Source organism: Dromaius novaehollandiae, chromosome 9 (genome assembly GCF_036370855.1).
Source record: "Dromaius novaehollandiae isolate bDroNov1 chromosome 9, bDroNov1.hap1, whole genome shotgun sequence".
In the NCBI taxonomy this organism is placed as follows: domain Eukaryota; kingdom Metazoa; phylum Chordata; class Aves; order Casuariiformes; family Dromaiidae; genus Dromaius; species Dromaius novaehollandiae.
This window is the reverse complement of record NC_088106.1, coordinates 1,655,161-1,666,592: the sequence shown is the minus strand read 5'-3', so window position 1 is coordinate 1,666,592 and position 11,432 is coordinate 1,655,161. Positions and strand designations below refer to the sequence as shown.

Below are 11,432 nucleotides of genomic sequence, written 5' to 3'. Positions count from 1 at the left end.
CTCAATTAATTTCAGTTAACTACTCTAAGTGCTGACAAACCTTGAGTGGCTGCTAAAGGAAGTTACTATCTTACAAACACCTGAAACAAGCTACAACCAGATGCACATTGAGCAATTCTAATTCATCACCCAATTTGTAAAGAATCCAGGAATATCTGTCCTTGAACTCTTAATGTTTCAGTCTAGACAGGTTTAGTTTCAATTTCCTTATCACAAGGAATACAAAGGCAAGACACAAGCTAGAAATTTGACCACAAGCAGTTCAGACTAGCTTGACAGGTTGCTATCCCTAGATCTAATAAAAGGTTATCCATTGTATATATTTAATAACCACAGTGATTTTCTGGTTTAGCAAAGCTGAAAAATTTGTGCCAGGTCAGAAATACTTCAAAAGGCACAAGAAGGCTCTTTTTAGGTGCTTATAATTGGCTAAATAAATAAGTACCTAAGTTTCTACGCTACTGGTCTGATATTCAGGGAGTGTAGGCACCAAATTCCTGATTTTCTATGCCCAGAAAAGAAAAATTTGGACACTTGACAAATTGTGGATGCTAGATACAACTTCCTGAGTATGCATAAATACTTGTGCACACAAACCTGTAACTTGCGGTCTCAGTACAGAGGTTGAAATACAGCAATACTGTAAGCAAATAAATACCTAAATATCTGTGAACACTTTTGTACACTAACAGGCTGACCTAGTTCTTTGGTAAATTAACTTTTTCAAGCCATGCCTCTGCTGAGAGTCCATGCCTTAGAAATACCTTAAAAATATAGTGTTCTCCTTACATTTGCTTTTATTGCAAAAATACACGAAGCATATAGCATATACTTCTGGAATCCAGGCAGTTTGTGCTATACAATAATTTAAATGCAAATATCCTCTGTTTTTAACTTTAATTAAAGGAAAAACCAAAAGACCCAACACTAAAGAAAGTGATACCCACACTAAGGTAAACAATATTTGAAATGAGAAAACCCAGCAGAAAAGAGACAGCCAATCTGTAATATCAACCTGGAAACCCACAGAATATTCAAAATAGAAGAGAAATCAAGATTTCAAACATTAGAAACATAATTACTCAAGTACTTCATTATCATGCTTTCATCTCAACTTTGTTAATCATCAGGTAAACTTGGCAGCAAACTCACTATGCTAAGTTGAGGTACTTAAAATTTCTGAAGTTCATTCAAGGAATAAAATTATCACTAACCTTATCCTTAAATAAATATGGCTCCCAAATATATTGAGTGACATTACAACCATCATCATTATAAATTTTCACACAGTTCAGAAGGAATCTCAGTGATCAGTAGTAAAACAAAGCTATGAAAACTTACTATAAATTTTGAAAATCTTAATCATCCCAGGTGGATGACACATTGATTACACAAACTTTCTTTGCACTTTCGAATCTGCTTAGCTCCATGGGAAGAAAAAAAACAAAAAACCCCACACAACAATACTATCAACTTATTAAAACATAGTCTAATAATCTCTTAGTACCTGAAAAAAATTATGATTTGGAGAATAACTATTTAGAGCCTCACCAATTAGAAAACTACTCACTTTAACACACATACATTAATTTGCACAGTATTACAATCACTACCACTGCTTAGTGCAGTAAATAGATATTTCTCATATTTTCTACCAAAGATCATGCAGCTTTAATTCAAGATCTCTAACCTTTACACACTGCTGTTTTGTGCCCAAAAAGTTACAATAGGTAAACTAAGTCAGTAAAAAACTACTGGTACAACTTATGTTCAGACCAGACCAAGAAAAACACAGAACTGCTAATATCGTCACATATTCTGTAGGCAAAGTAAGGGACGAAAAGAGGGTGGTATTTCCAAATATTAGAAGAAGTTTGTGTGCAACATACACTCAATAGATGTTTCTTTATACTTGAAACAGAAGAATTAAAACAGTCTTATCCCAAACAGCCCTGTGCCCGCAAGCAAGGCATTCTGCTTCCTACTACTCCACACAAATCACATCAGATTTGGTGTTTAGAAAGCTTCGCAATGTTTCCTGCTTCCAGCCACACACCACAAATCCAAAATACAGTCCTACATCTCGGGTTCCAGTTCTACCTTCCAGGCAGGATTTTAGTAGCCCTATGTTGCTACTTCTTGATCAGTTGGATCTTTCTCATAAAAAGGTATGGGAGATGCATTGTTTAGCACAGAGTGCCACGGACACACATGTACAATATCCCCCAAATTTTCTTGTTACAGGTCTGAAAAATACCTCACATATATTTTATTTCTGATCACTCACAAGATCCTGGAGAAGTAGCCCTCCCACCAGTTAGGAATTGTGTGCAAGCAGGATAAAACTAAGGTCCAGTACAGCAATTTAACTAGAAGTCACATTATAAGTTTCAAGCACAAAAGATTAATTGTTTTCACCCCTAAAAATAGTCTATTTTATGCATACAGAAAAAGTACACTTCTAATTTTCAGGAGATCTATAAAACACTGTTACCTTTCAAGCTATTTTTCTAGACAAGCAAGAGCAGAAACAAACTGCTTGCATGCTTCTTCTTTAAAATGCCAAAATATTTTCTGCTGACGAGCCATCCCTTTACCTACCACACAATAATCTACAACAAAATTCTCTACCAGCAAATTACCGGGATGCGACTGATGTATGTTAGTCGTAAGAGTGTTCTCCAAGGTCTCCATTTACCTGGCAGGAAACGGTTCCTTTATTCCTGTTTTCTCTGACACCTAGAAAGACACAATACTAAAGAGAAAGGAGTTACATGTATTGTATGTTTGCTCAGTTTTGCTATTAAGTTCAATGAAACATACACCCTCTTAAATGTTTAGACATGAGCAAGCTTTCCATTCCAATCATTTTATTTCCATATGCAATCATCTTATTACCACTGTATCATCCGGGCTCCCTACTTCCCCACACGCTCTAGAAGAGGATGAATGCCAGAACCCGACATGAGCAAAGAAGTCATAAGTTCAGCCCATTTCTGACAAATACCTGTGGTAGTAAAAAGTCAGTTTCTCTCACTATATGCAAGAAAATTCAATGGCTCTGATCTTCCCATAGGAGTGAATAGAAGGAATAATTGTCTCCTATCAGCTCTAAAAGGCTATATATTTTTCTGAGCAATAGAAGTCATTTGTAACTTCAAATAGTTTCATTAGACATCCTCATTTGCATCATCATCATTTTTGCAAATAGAAGCCTGGATGTTTTGATTCCTTACCAACCCTGCCACAATGCCTCCAGTAGGTAAACACACCTTCACTTTCTGACTATCCTGTCTATTCATCCCTAAAACATGGAGATATTTATAATACTAATATAAATATTAGATCCTATTTAAACACAAACTCTATCTAGCAATAAGCATCACAATAATAAATGTATTTTCTAATATTTAAACAAACCAAGGCCAGTGAAAAATTACAAATATCTTTTTAAAATCATTCAGGTACCCTACTCCCACTCAAAGTGCTTTTAAATATTTGTTCTGATTTAAACATAAGGCTTGGCTAAACCAAGCTTTCTGCTAGACACTTACCATTCAAAACTTGCCTCCAATATTTAGGTCTGTCTATCTTAGAGGAAAAGTGTCACTTACTCTTGGAAAAGATCTTCTTTTCTCATTACTTTCTTGTATCTTCAAACTCTCCCATAACTGATCTTCTTCCTTTCTTTCATTTGGTACTGCAACTCCAGAGCCAAATCTTCATGGGAAGTCAGTATATCTTCATTGAAATTGATATTTTAACAAAATGCATAGTTCAAGAAACTGAGGTGCAGAAAAGCTGAAAAGGTTTGCTAGATCCATGTAGCTAATCAGTGCCAAAGCTGGAAACAAGAAGTAGGGAGTGATTTTGATATACAGCTTACAGAGACACCTCCTGTGATAGTTCTGCAAGTCAGAAGTGTCTTGCGCCCTTATTTTAATTTCTAACTCTGACACACACTTAGTAAAGTATTTCAAGACAGCAAGATAGTAAGGAACTTAAATGATTTCTCATCAGGAACGCATAAAGCTTCCCTACCTCAGGAATGCCTGTATTATTTATGGCTGGTAAGAACGCTACCAGCTTTATCATCTCTTAGCAGCACAAGGAAATGATACAGCTCAAGCTAATTGAACAGTAAACGCATCTGATTATTGTATCTGATCTCACCCTTCAGAACAAATTCTATCACAACAGGTCATTAACAGTGACGCTTCTCAGGTGCAGAACTTTCAACAGCTGGAACTGGAGTTTTTAGATGCCCACCTCAGGGTCCACACCTGAATATTTTGTCTGCTCCTAGGAGTAGGTCAAATGCAAATATTCAGCTGTAGCTTGGTGCTTACTGCCTTATCTGTAATTCTATCACTAACATAATAATTTGAATTTGTTAGTATTCATCTTAATTATTTAATTGGGATAATAGTAACGCTGTAGAAATAAGCATTAGACTAATATCATGAGTGAGAAACAGGTAAGGGAAAACTGATATAAATGCTGACATGTACCTTTTTCAAGACCTAATTCAAAGAAAAGGAAAACAATTTATATTTCAGATTAGCTTTTCATCCAGAATCTATTTACAAACATCCTCAAAAACAACCTTAAAACATCCCATTTCATCCTGGCATCATAGAACAACAGGATAGTAGGACTATCTCAAAAGGCAGACAATTTAGCAGTATCATTTCGAGCAGTCCAGTTGCTGCAGAATATCTTGCAGAACTGCAGTCAGTCAGCCAAGCAGAGAACACACACATCTGGAGTCTGTCTATTGCCTGGACATCAGATCTATTAACTATAGATTTTTTTTATAATGTTCCCTTAAAAATGAGGAATTCTGTAGGAAGAAATTATTTTTATATCATTAAAGTTGAGGTTACATGTCAGACACCATTTTCCTAAAAATATTTCTGTTCAGGATTATCAAAACAAAGCTACAGATTCATAATCACTTAGTCTCCTCTTTGTCCAAAGCTCTAAAAAACACAGAGGTTGTCAAAGTAAAATAAAGTCATTGCCACTGCTATAGAACAAGTGCTTCCAATTTTCGAAGACTTAGTTGAACAACTTGCAAGTTCTGGTTAACTGACTTCTAATTTTATAATGTTTTAGATAGGATTTAAGACATGGTATTAAATTTTGCAGATTAAGTATTTTCCTATGAAATACATCTTGGCCCAGTGTGTTTCACGCACAGCACGTCATCTACTGAATCACTACAGTCTAGCATCAACAGCATTAAAGCAGCACCTGACACGCATCAGAGTATTCACACCTTTTCAAAAATTAAAATAGTGATGGTGAAACTTTTAATGGTTGTTCCTAAGCTTTCTGCACTTCGACATCTCTCCTCTAGTTCATCATAACTCAACCAGTTCAGGTTTCACTGTGTGTTTTCTTCAACATGATACAGACCGATGGCCCACAGAATTGAGATCACCTTTGGTATGGGAAAGGCTTTTGATTCCCACTTCAGTGGGATGCACCCCCACTCCCCAAATACACACTCACTCACCCCCCACCACCTTGAGAAATACAGTGAGATCCTGGATTACAGAGTAACAAGCACTTGGCCTACTCAAACAAACAAACAAAAAAAACCCCAAACCACAAAAACCCCAGCAATGCACCTCCGCTCTGTCCCTCATCACTTTAAACATTTTTAGCTATTTGAACCAAACCCTCCTATTTAATGATTCTCTTATCTGCTATGTGCACATTTACCAAAGATTTTCAGTGCCCCCCCCCAAATCTTTAAGTCATCTGCCAGATGATGAGTTCCTACAAAAAATAGATTCCAGAACAGCATTTTATATCAATATGACAGGACGAAGAATGTTTTTGACATACAGATTTTGTACGAAGCTATAAGCACTGCAGGAACAGGCTATAAATAAGCTACAAAGATCGTTATTTAAAACTATCTCGGCTTTGAACAGAGCTCACATACATACTTTATTCTACAGCAAATCTCATCCAAAAATGAATGGGCACTCAAAATAATAGCTACAGAAGATACAGTGAAGGTCTATTAAAACGAGTTTCTGTGATGCCTGCTGTATAAATCTGGAGAGTAAGAGAGCTTCTAACACCAGTAGGGCTCCAATCATTTTCCATTTACAATCATGGGAGTGTTCATTAATTTAAGTGAGAGAGGATTCAAAAGAACACACTTGTCACTCCTTTTCATACAGAATTCTTAAAATGAAAGTTTCTGCATTTTGTCCCTCCGAAAGGAAATTAGATATTTAGCAACACCTGCATGCAAGGAGCACTCAAATGCAGACGTCATAAAGAGCCAGCTGCCCTTTATTGAAAATGCCCATTGCACAAAAACTGCCATACAGTCTTTTGAGAGAGGCAGAACCTTCAGGAATCCCACGGTTGCAGATTCTAACATCATCTTCAGGACTGTAAGCATCAATAAAGCCTGAGTGTTGCACTGAAAAGAACCACACTTGTATTGAGAATTAGGTCCAGAACACAGCACAATTATGACCACAGAGACTAGGATTTCAAAGACACACTTTCTTGCAAGAGAACAAGCTTGGATTTTAAAAATACAATCATTATGTACAGTAGAATATGCGGCCATAAGATAAGCCTTAAACTAAGGCCTTGTTCACGCAGTTTCAGCACTGTTAGGAAGTATTTTGGCTAGGAATGTGATTTTTCTTGCAAATCAATTAATTTTTTTGCAACCCTCACTGTGAAAAGAGCTGTATGTCACCTTTGTATCGATACAGGTATAACATATTCCCACAGGGAAAAGGAAAAAAAGAGTACCTTTATATTGATACAACATTTTCCTCTAGTGTAGAAGGAAATACAGCTTTCATTAATCGGTCAAGTTAAAGCAGTATGTTTTTTTCTACTTTATAGACAAGGCCTATGTTTAACAAGCACCAAAAAACTTCAGAGTATTTGGAAGATCAAACTACTCAGCTCGACTTTTTGTACTGTCCTCAGCAAGTCATAGAGAATGTCAAACATCTAAATACATTCATGACTGATCAGACCTTTGACACGGTTTCTTAAATCCTTCATTGTTTAACAAATGCACCTTTTTGGCAAGCAGTGGAGTTTATCTGCAAAACCCCCCAGCATAATCCATTGTCCTTATTAAACGGCCTTCAGCTGTTCTGCTAGGCTAAGGAAAACTGTACTTTATGTTCCACTTTGTGTACTACATACACACATTTTTACATCCTTCTTCAATCGTGAGATAGGCAACAGGAAAACAGGAGGCACTCCAAAACATTAAGAATCTGCTATTCTGTTGGGAAAATTTTTTAAGTCGTTGCTTTTTTAAAGTTGAACAAATTGCTTTCAATACACTGATTCAGAGCAAACCCTGTTAGGTGCTAGGAACGATATAATTCCATTGAATTTAAGGCAAAATTGAAGTAGCTGAGATGTAATTTATGGCATTTTCTTTTAAACTTCAATGCAAGATATACCTTCAATAAAGCTTTTAGCTTTCCATGCAATGTTTTTGTTAAAAGAAGCCCCTGATATTAGCATACATTATTCATCTGGCCTTCCAACACGGAAGTCCTCAAGGAGCAGGTTTCCTAATTCACTAAAAAAACAAAAAACAAACCTGAAGATAAGTTGCAATGGGATTTTCAGTTTTACCTTAAAAATGGGAGGAGAGGTGGGGGCTGGATCAATTGATCTGCTGTATAAAGGCCCCAAACAGAAGTTCAGGGAACTGCTTAGTATGGGGGTCTTCTCAAAGCTTCTGCAAGTTTAACTGATCCACAACAGTCTGTCAGAACACTGCCTTGCTGTTCTGAGGATATACATGAGCTCAGGAGAGATACGTTAAATATTTATCCATATAATCTTTTCCAAATTTTCAGTAGATACTGGATGTTGCTAAAATAAGTATCCAATTCTCAGTTACAGTACAATGACTTTAATTTCAGTCATTGTGATTTCAATAACTAGTATTAAACTAATACTAAAAACCCTTCTTCCAATGCTGAAGCAGGAAGCTTTCCTATTTAAAAGAGGAAATGGTCAGATTTATGGTAGGAATCACGGCACTTAGCTTCAAGTGAGCTGATCCAAAACACCTTTACAGACAATTGCTAAACATCTGGCTTCTTATAGTAAGCTGATTTCATTTCTTCCTGGCATGGGAAAAAGAACTGCACTTTTTGTGTGTTAATGTTTAAAGGAAGGGTTAAGAGAGGAAGATAATGGAGGTAAACACAACCCCCCAGACCTTCCAAACCGCAGAAGGTACACATGTGCTCCCACCCCAACCCCTCTCCATACCAGGAAAGAAATGAGTCTTGATGCATAATTTTAAGGAGTTATAATGCAACAAAATTAAAAGCTTAAATTTTATACATACTTGATGTTTAGAATTTCACTCCAATAAACCATGTTGTTCCCAGTAAGGAGAAGAAAAATAAAATAAAAAAGCCCTAATCTTACAAGAGCTTCTGCATTAAAGCCACACCATCTTCCTAAAGCTGCCTACTGAATAGTGTTGCACTCGGATGCTGCATCACATAGGACCAGGACCTAAATACAGATGAAAACTGTATTAAAAATTGCTAATTATTAGGGTTTTTTTTTGTTAAAGCACTGTCTTTACCTAATCTTTGTCAAGCCCCGTCCTCTCACCCCTTTTGTTACTATTAAGACATAAATCGCGATCAACAGCGTCTGCAAAAGTTAAGTGTTTCATGTAACACATAAAAGCGCACAAAGTTGTTTTCTAAAAAACAGCATTTGTATTAAAATTCTTAAAATGGATAGACATCTCTTAAATGCATGTCTGGAATTAAAACGACAGTTGTTAGAATTTTCTCATTACATCACAACATGAAGATTTCTCTCTTTGCTGGCTGGAGGTACATCCCACAACAAAATCAAAAACAAAAAATCCCCCCCCCAAATCCCCGAAGGCTAAATTCTTGTAAATTTGAAGTAAATGAAGCCCGAACTTGCAAGACGTGGAAATTACAGTTAAAAGGCTCAGATGGAAATAAGAAATAAATCCCACTAACAAAAGGCCCTTTTGTCCGGCCCGTTCGCCGCGGGGAACCGCTCAGCCGCCCGGAGCGGCAGAGGGGGCGGCGCGGCGCCCTCGCGGGCCGGCACGGCCGGGAAGGCACTGGGCGGGCGCGGGCGGCGCTCCGAGCGGCTCCCCGCGCCTCGGAGCTGCTCCTCAAAACCGCTATTGCCAACCGAAAACGAAAAAACCCTAAGAGCAGCACGGCCGCCGCTCCCGCCCGCCCGGCTGCGACAGGAATGAAATCACACACGCACGCACACCTAGAAAATTGTGCAGACTGGTAACATTTCACAGCTGATTTGAGGGAAGGGAAAAAAAAAACACACAGCGGGGAGGGCAACGCGCTGCCGCTCCCCCGCAAGCTCCCATCGGATACAGCAGGTAAACACGAGTCACTTCACAAGCCGCCAGCGGACGCGTCCCGGCACCCCGCGCCGCTCCAGGCCCGGCCAGACGTGCAACTCTCCGGCCGGGCGCGAAGTTTCCGCGCCGCTTTGCATAGAGCCGCCGGGGCGGCGGCGCGCGGGCTTCTCCTCAGGGGCGCGCGGGCTTCGCCTCAGGGCGCCGCCGCCCAACGGCCGCCTCGGGGCGCGGCGCGGGGGGGAGGGGCGCGCGCGCTCCCCGTCGGCGGCGGCGGCTCCCGCGCTGCACACGCCGAGCGGCGGCGGGGAGCGAGCGGGCGGGCGGGGGGCGCGGAGGGCGGCGGCGCCCCTCAGAGGATGGCGCAGGCGGCGCAGCACGGCTCGTCGCCGCCCGGCTGCGCCGCGTAGTTCATCTGCCGCACGATCTCGGCGAAGAGCTCGTCCACCGACGCCTTGTTCTTGGCCGAGGTCTCCATGAAGGGGCAGCTCCACTCCTCGGCCAGCGCCTTGCCCTCCCCGAACGACACCTCCCGCTCGCCCTCCAGGTCCACCTTGTTGCCCACCAGGATCATGGGCACCCGCTCGTACCGCTTGACGCGCGTGATCTGGTCCCGCATGGGCTTGATGTCCTGGAAGCTCTGCTGGTTCACCAGGCTGTAGACCAGGATGAAGCCCTGCCCGTTCTTGATGTAGAGGTCCCGCATGGAGGCGAACTGCTCCGTGCCCGCCGTGTCCAGGATCTCCAGCACCGAGGGCGACGAGTCCACCTCGATCTCCTTGCGGTAGAAGTCCTCGATGGTGGGGTCGTACTTCTCGATGAAGGAGCCGGTGACGAACTGCACGGTGAGGGCGGACTTGCCCACGCCGCCCGAGCCCAGCACCACCACTTTGTACTCCCGCATGGCGCCCCCCGCCCGCCCGGCCGCCCCTCGCCCTGCCGCCTCGGCGCGGCGCGGCGCGGAGGGGAGGCGCGCTCACCGCCGCCCGCCGCCGCCCATGCACGGCCCCGGCCCCGGCGGCGGCGAGTCCCGCTGCGCGGCGGAGCTACGCGGCGGCTCCGCAGCGCTGCGAGGCGGCGGCGGAGGAGGCGGCCGGGGGGGCGGCGCGGGGGGCGGGGGAAGGCGGCCGCCGAGCAGGAGGAGGAGGAAGGCGCTAGCGGCAGCGGCGCGCTCCGCGCCCGCGGCGGCGGCCCCGCGCGCTGCCGCCGCCGCCCCGGCCCATGGCGCCCCGCACCCGCCGCCGCCCCGGCCCGCCCCCGGCGGCCTCCCGGCGGCGGGCAGCCGCGCGGCCCCGCCCCGCCCCGCGCCTCCCCGCCGCGCATTGGCTGCGCCGCGCCGCTCGTCAAACCCCGCCGCTTCATTGGCCCGCGGGCCGGCCACGCCGGCAGCCGGTTGGCCGCCGCCGCGCCTGGCCCCGCCCCCGGCCGAAGTTTTGGCGGACACTCGGTGCGGGGGGGAGGGGCGCTCCCCGCCCTTGCTGCCTCGCGGGGCAGAGCCCTGCGCCGCGCGGGAAATGGCGGCCGCGCGCGGTGCCCCGTCAGGCGAGGCGCCCCGTCAGGCGAGGCCGCGGCGCCCTGCAGCGAAGCCCTCGTCGCTGCCAGCCTCCTCCGGGGTCGAGGCTTTCTCGAGGCAGCTCCGAGCTGGCGCCTCTTTGGGGCATTTCCCGGCCCGCGGCCTGGGGCAGCCCCCGAGGCCCTTGGGGACCCCACTTTTCTGTGTTTTCCCCATCCCTCCGAGGTCTGAGCTGGCGGAAGGTGTGGCGACTGCCCCACGTCGGGGCTCCCCGCGTTTTGCGGCCTGCTCGCGGCGGCCTCGCCTGGCGGGGCTGAGTCACGGGGGCTGGCTATTTGCCACTGTTTGCAGAAGTTGCTCCTTGTACTTTCCGTCAATCAGACATTCCTTTCGAGAAAACATCGTCAGTTATTTCGGCGCCCTCCAATCTCTGCTTCTACGTGCTAGCCGGTGCTTTACTGTTCTCAGTGCTTGTCCAATTAGTTGTGGCGCATAGATCCTTTCTACTGCACCATCGTG

The 11,432-nt window shown here is 44.0% G+C and overlaps 1 protein-coding gene across 1 annotated transcript; it reads right to left on the bottom strand.

Moving 5' to 3' along the window:
* Positions 1–6,297: 6,297 nt before the first annotated feature.
* Positions 6,298–10,675, bottom strand: RAP2B (RAP2B, member of RAS oncogene family). The gene has a single exon (XM_026096868.2). The coding sequence runs from the start codon at positions 10,302–10,304 to the stop codon at positions 9,753–9,755; it is 552 nt and encodes a 183-aa protein (XP_025952653.2). The 5' UTR covers positions 10,305–10,675; the 3' UTR covers positions 6,298–9,752.
* Positions 10,676–11,432: the final 757 nt, after the last annotated feature.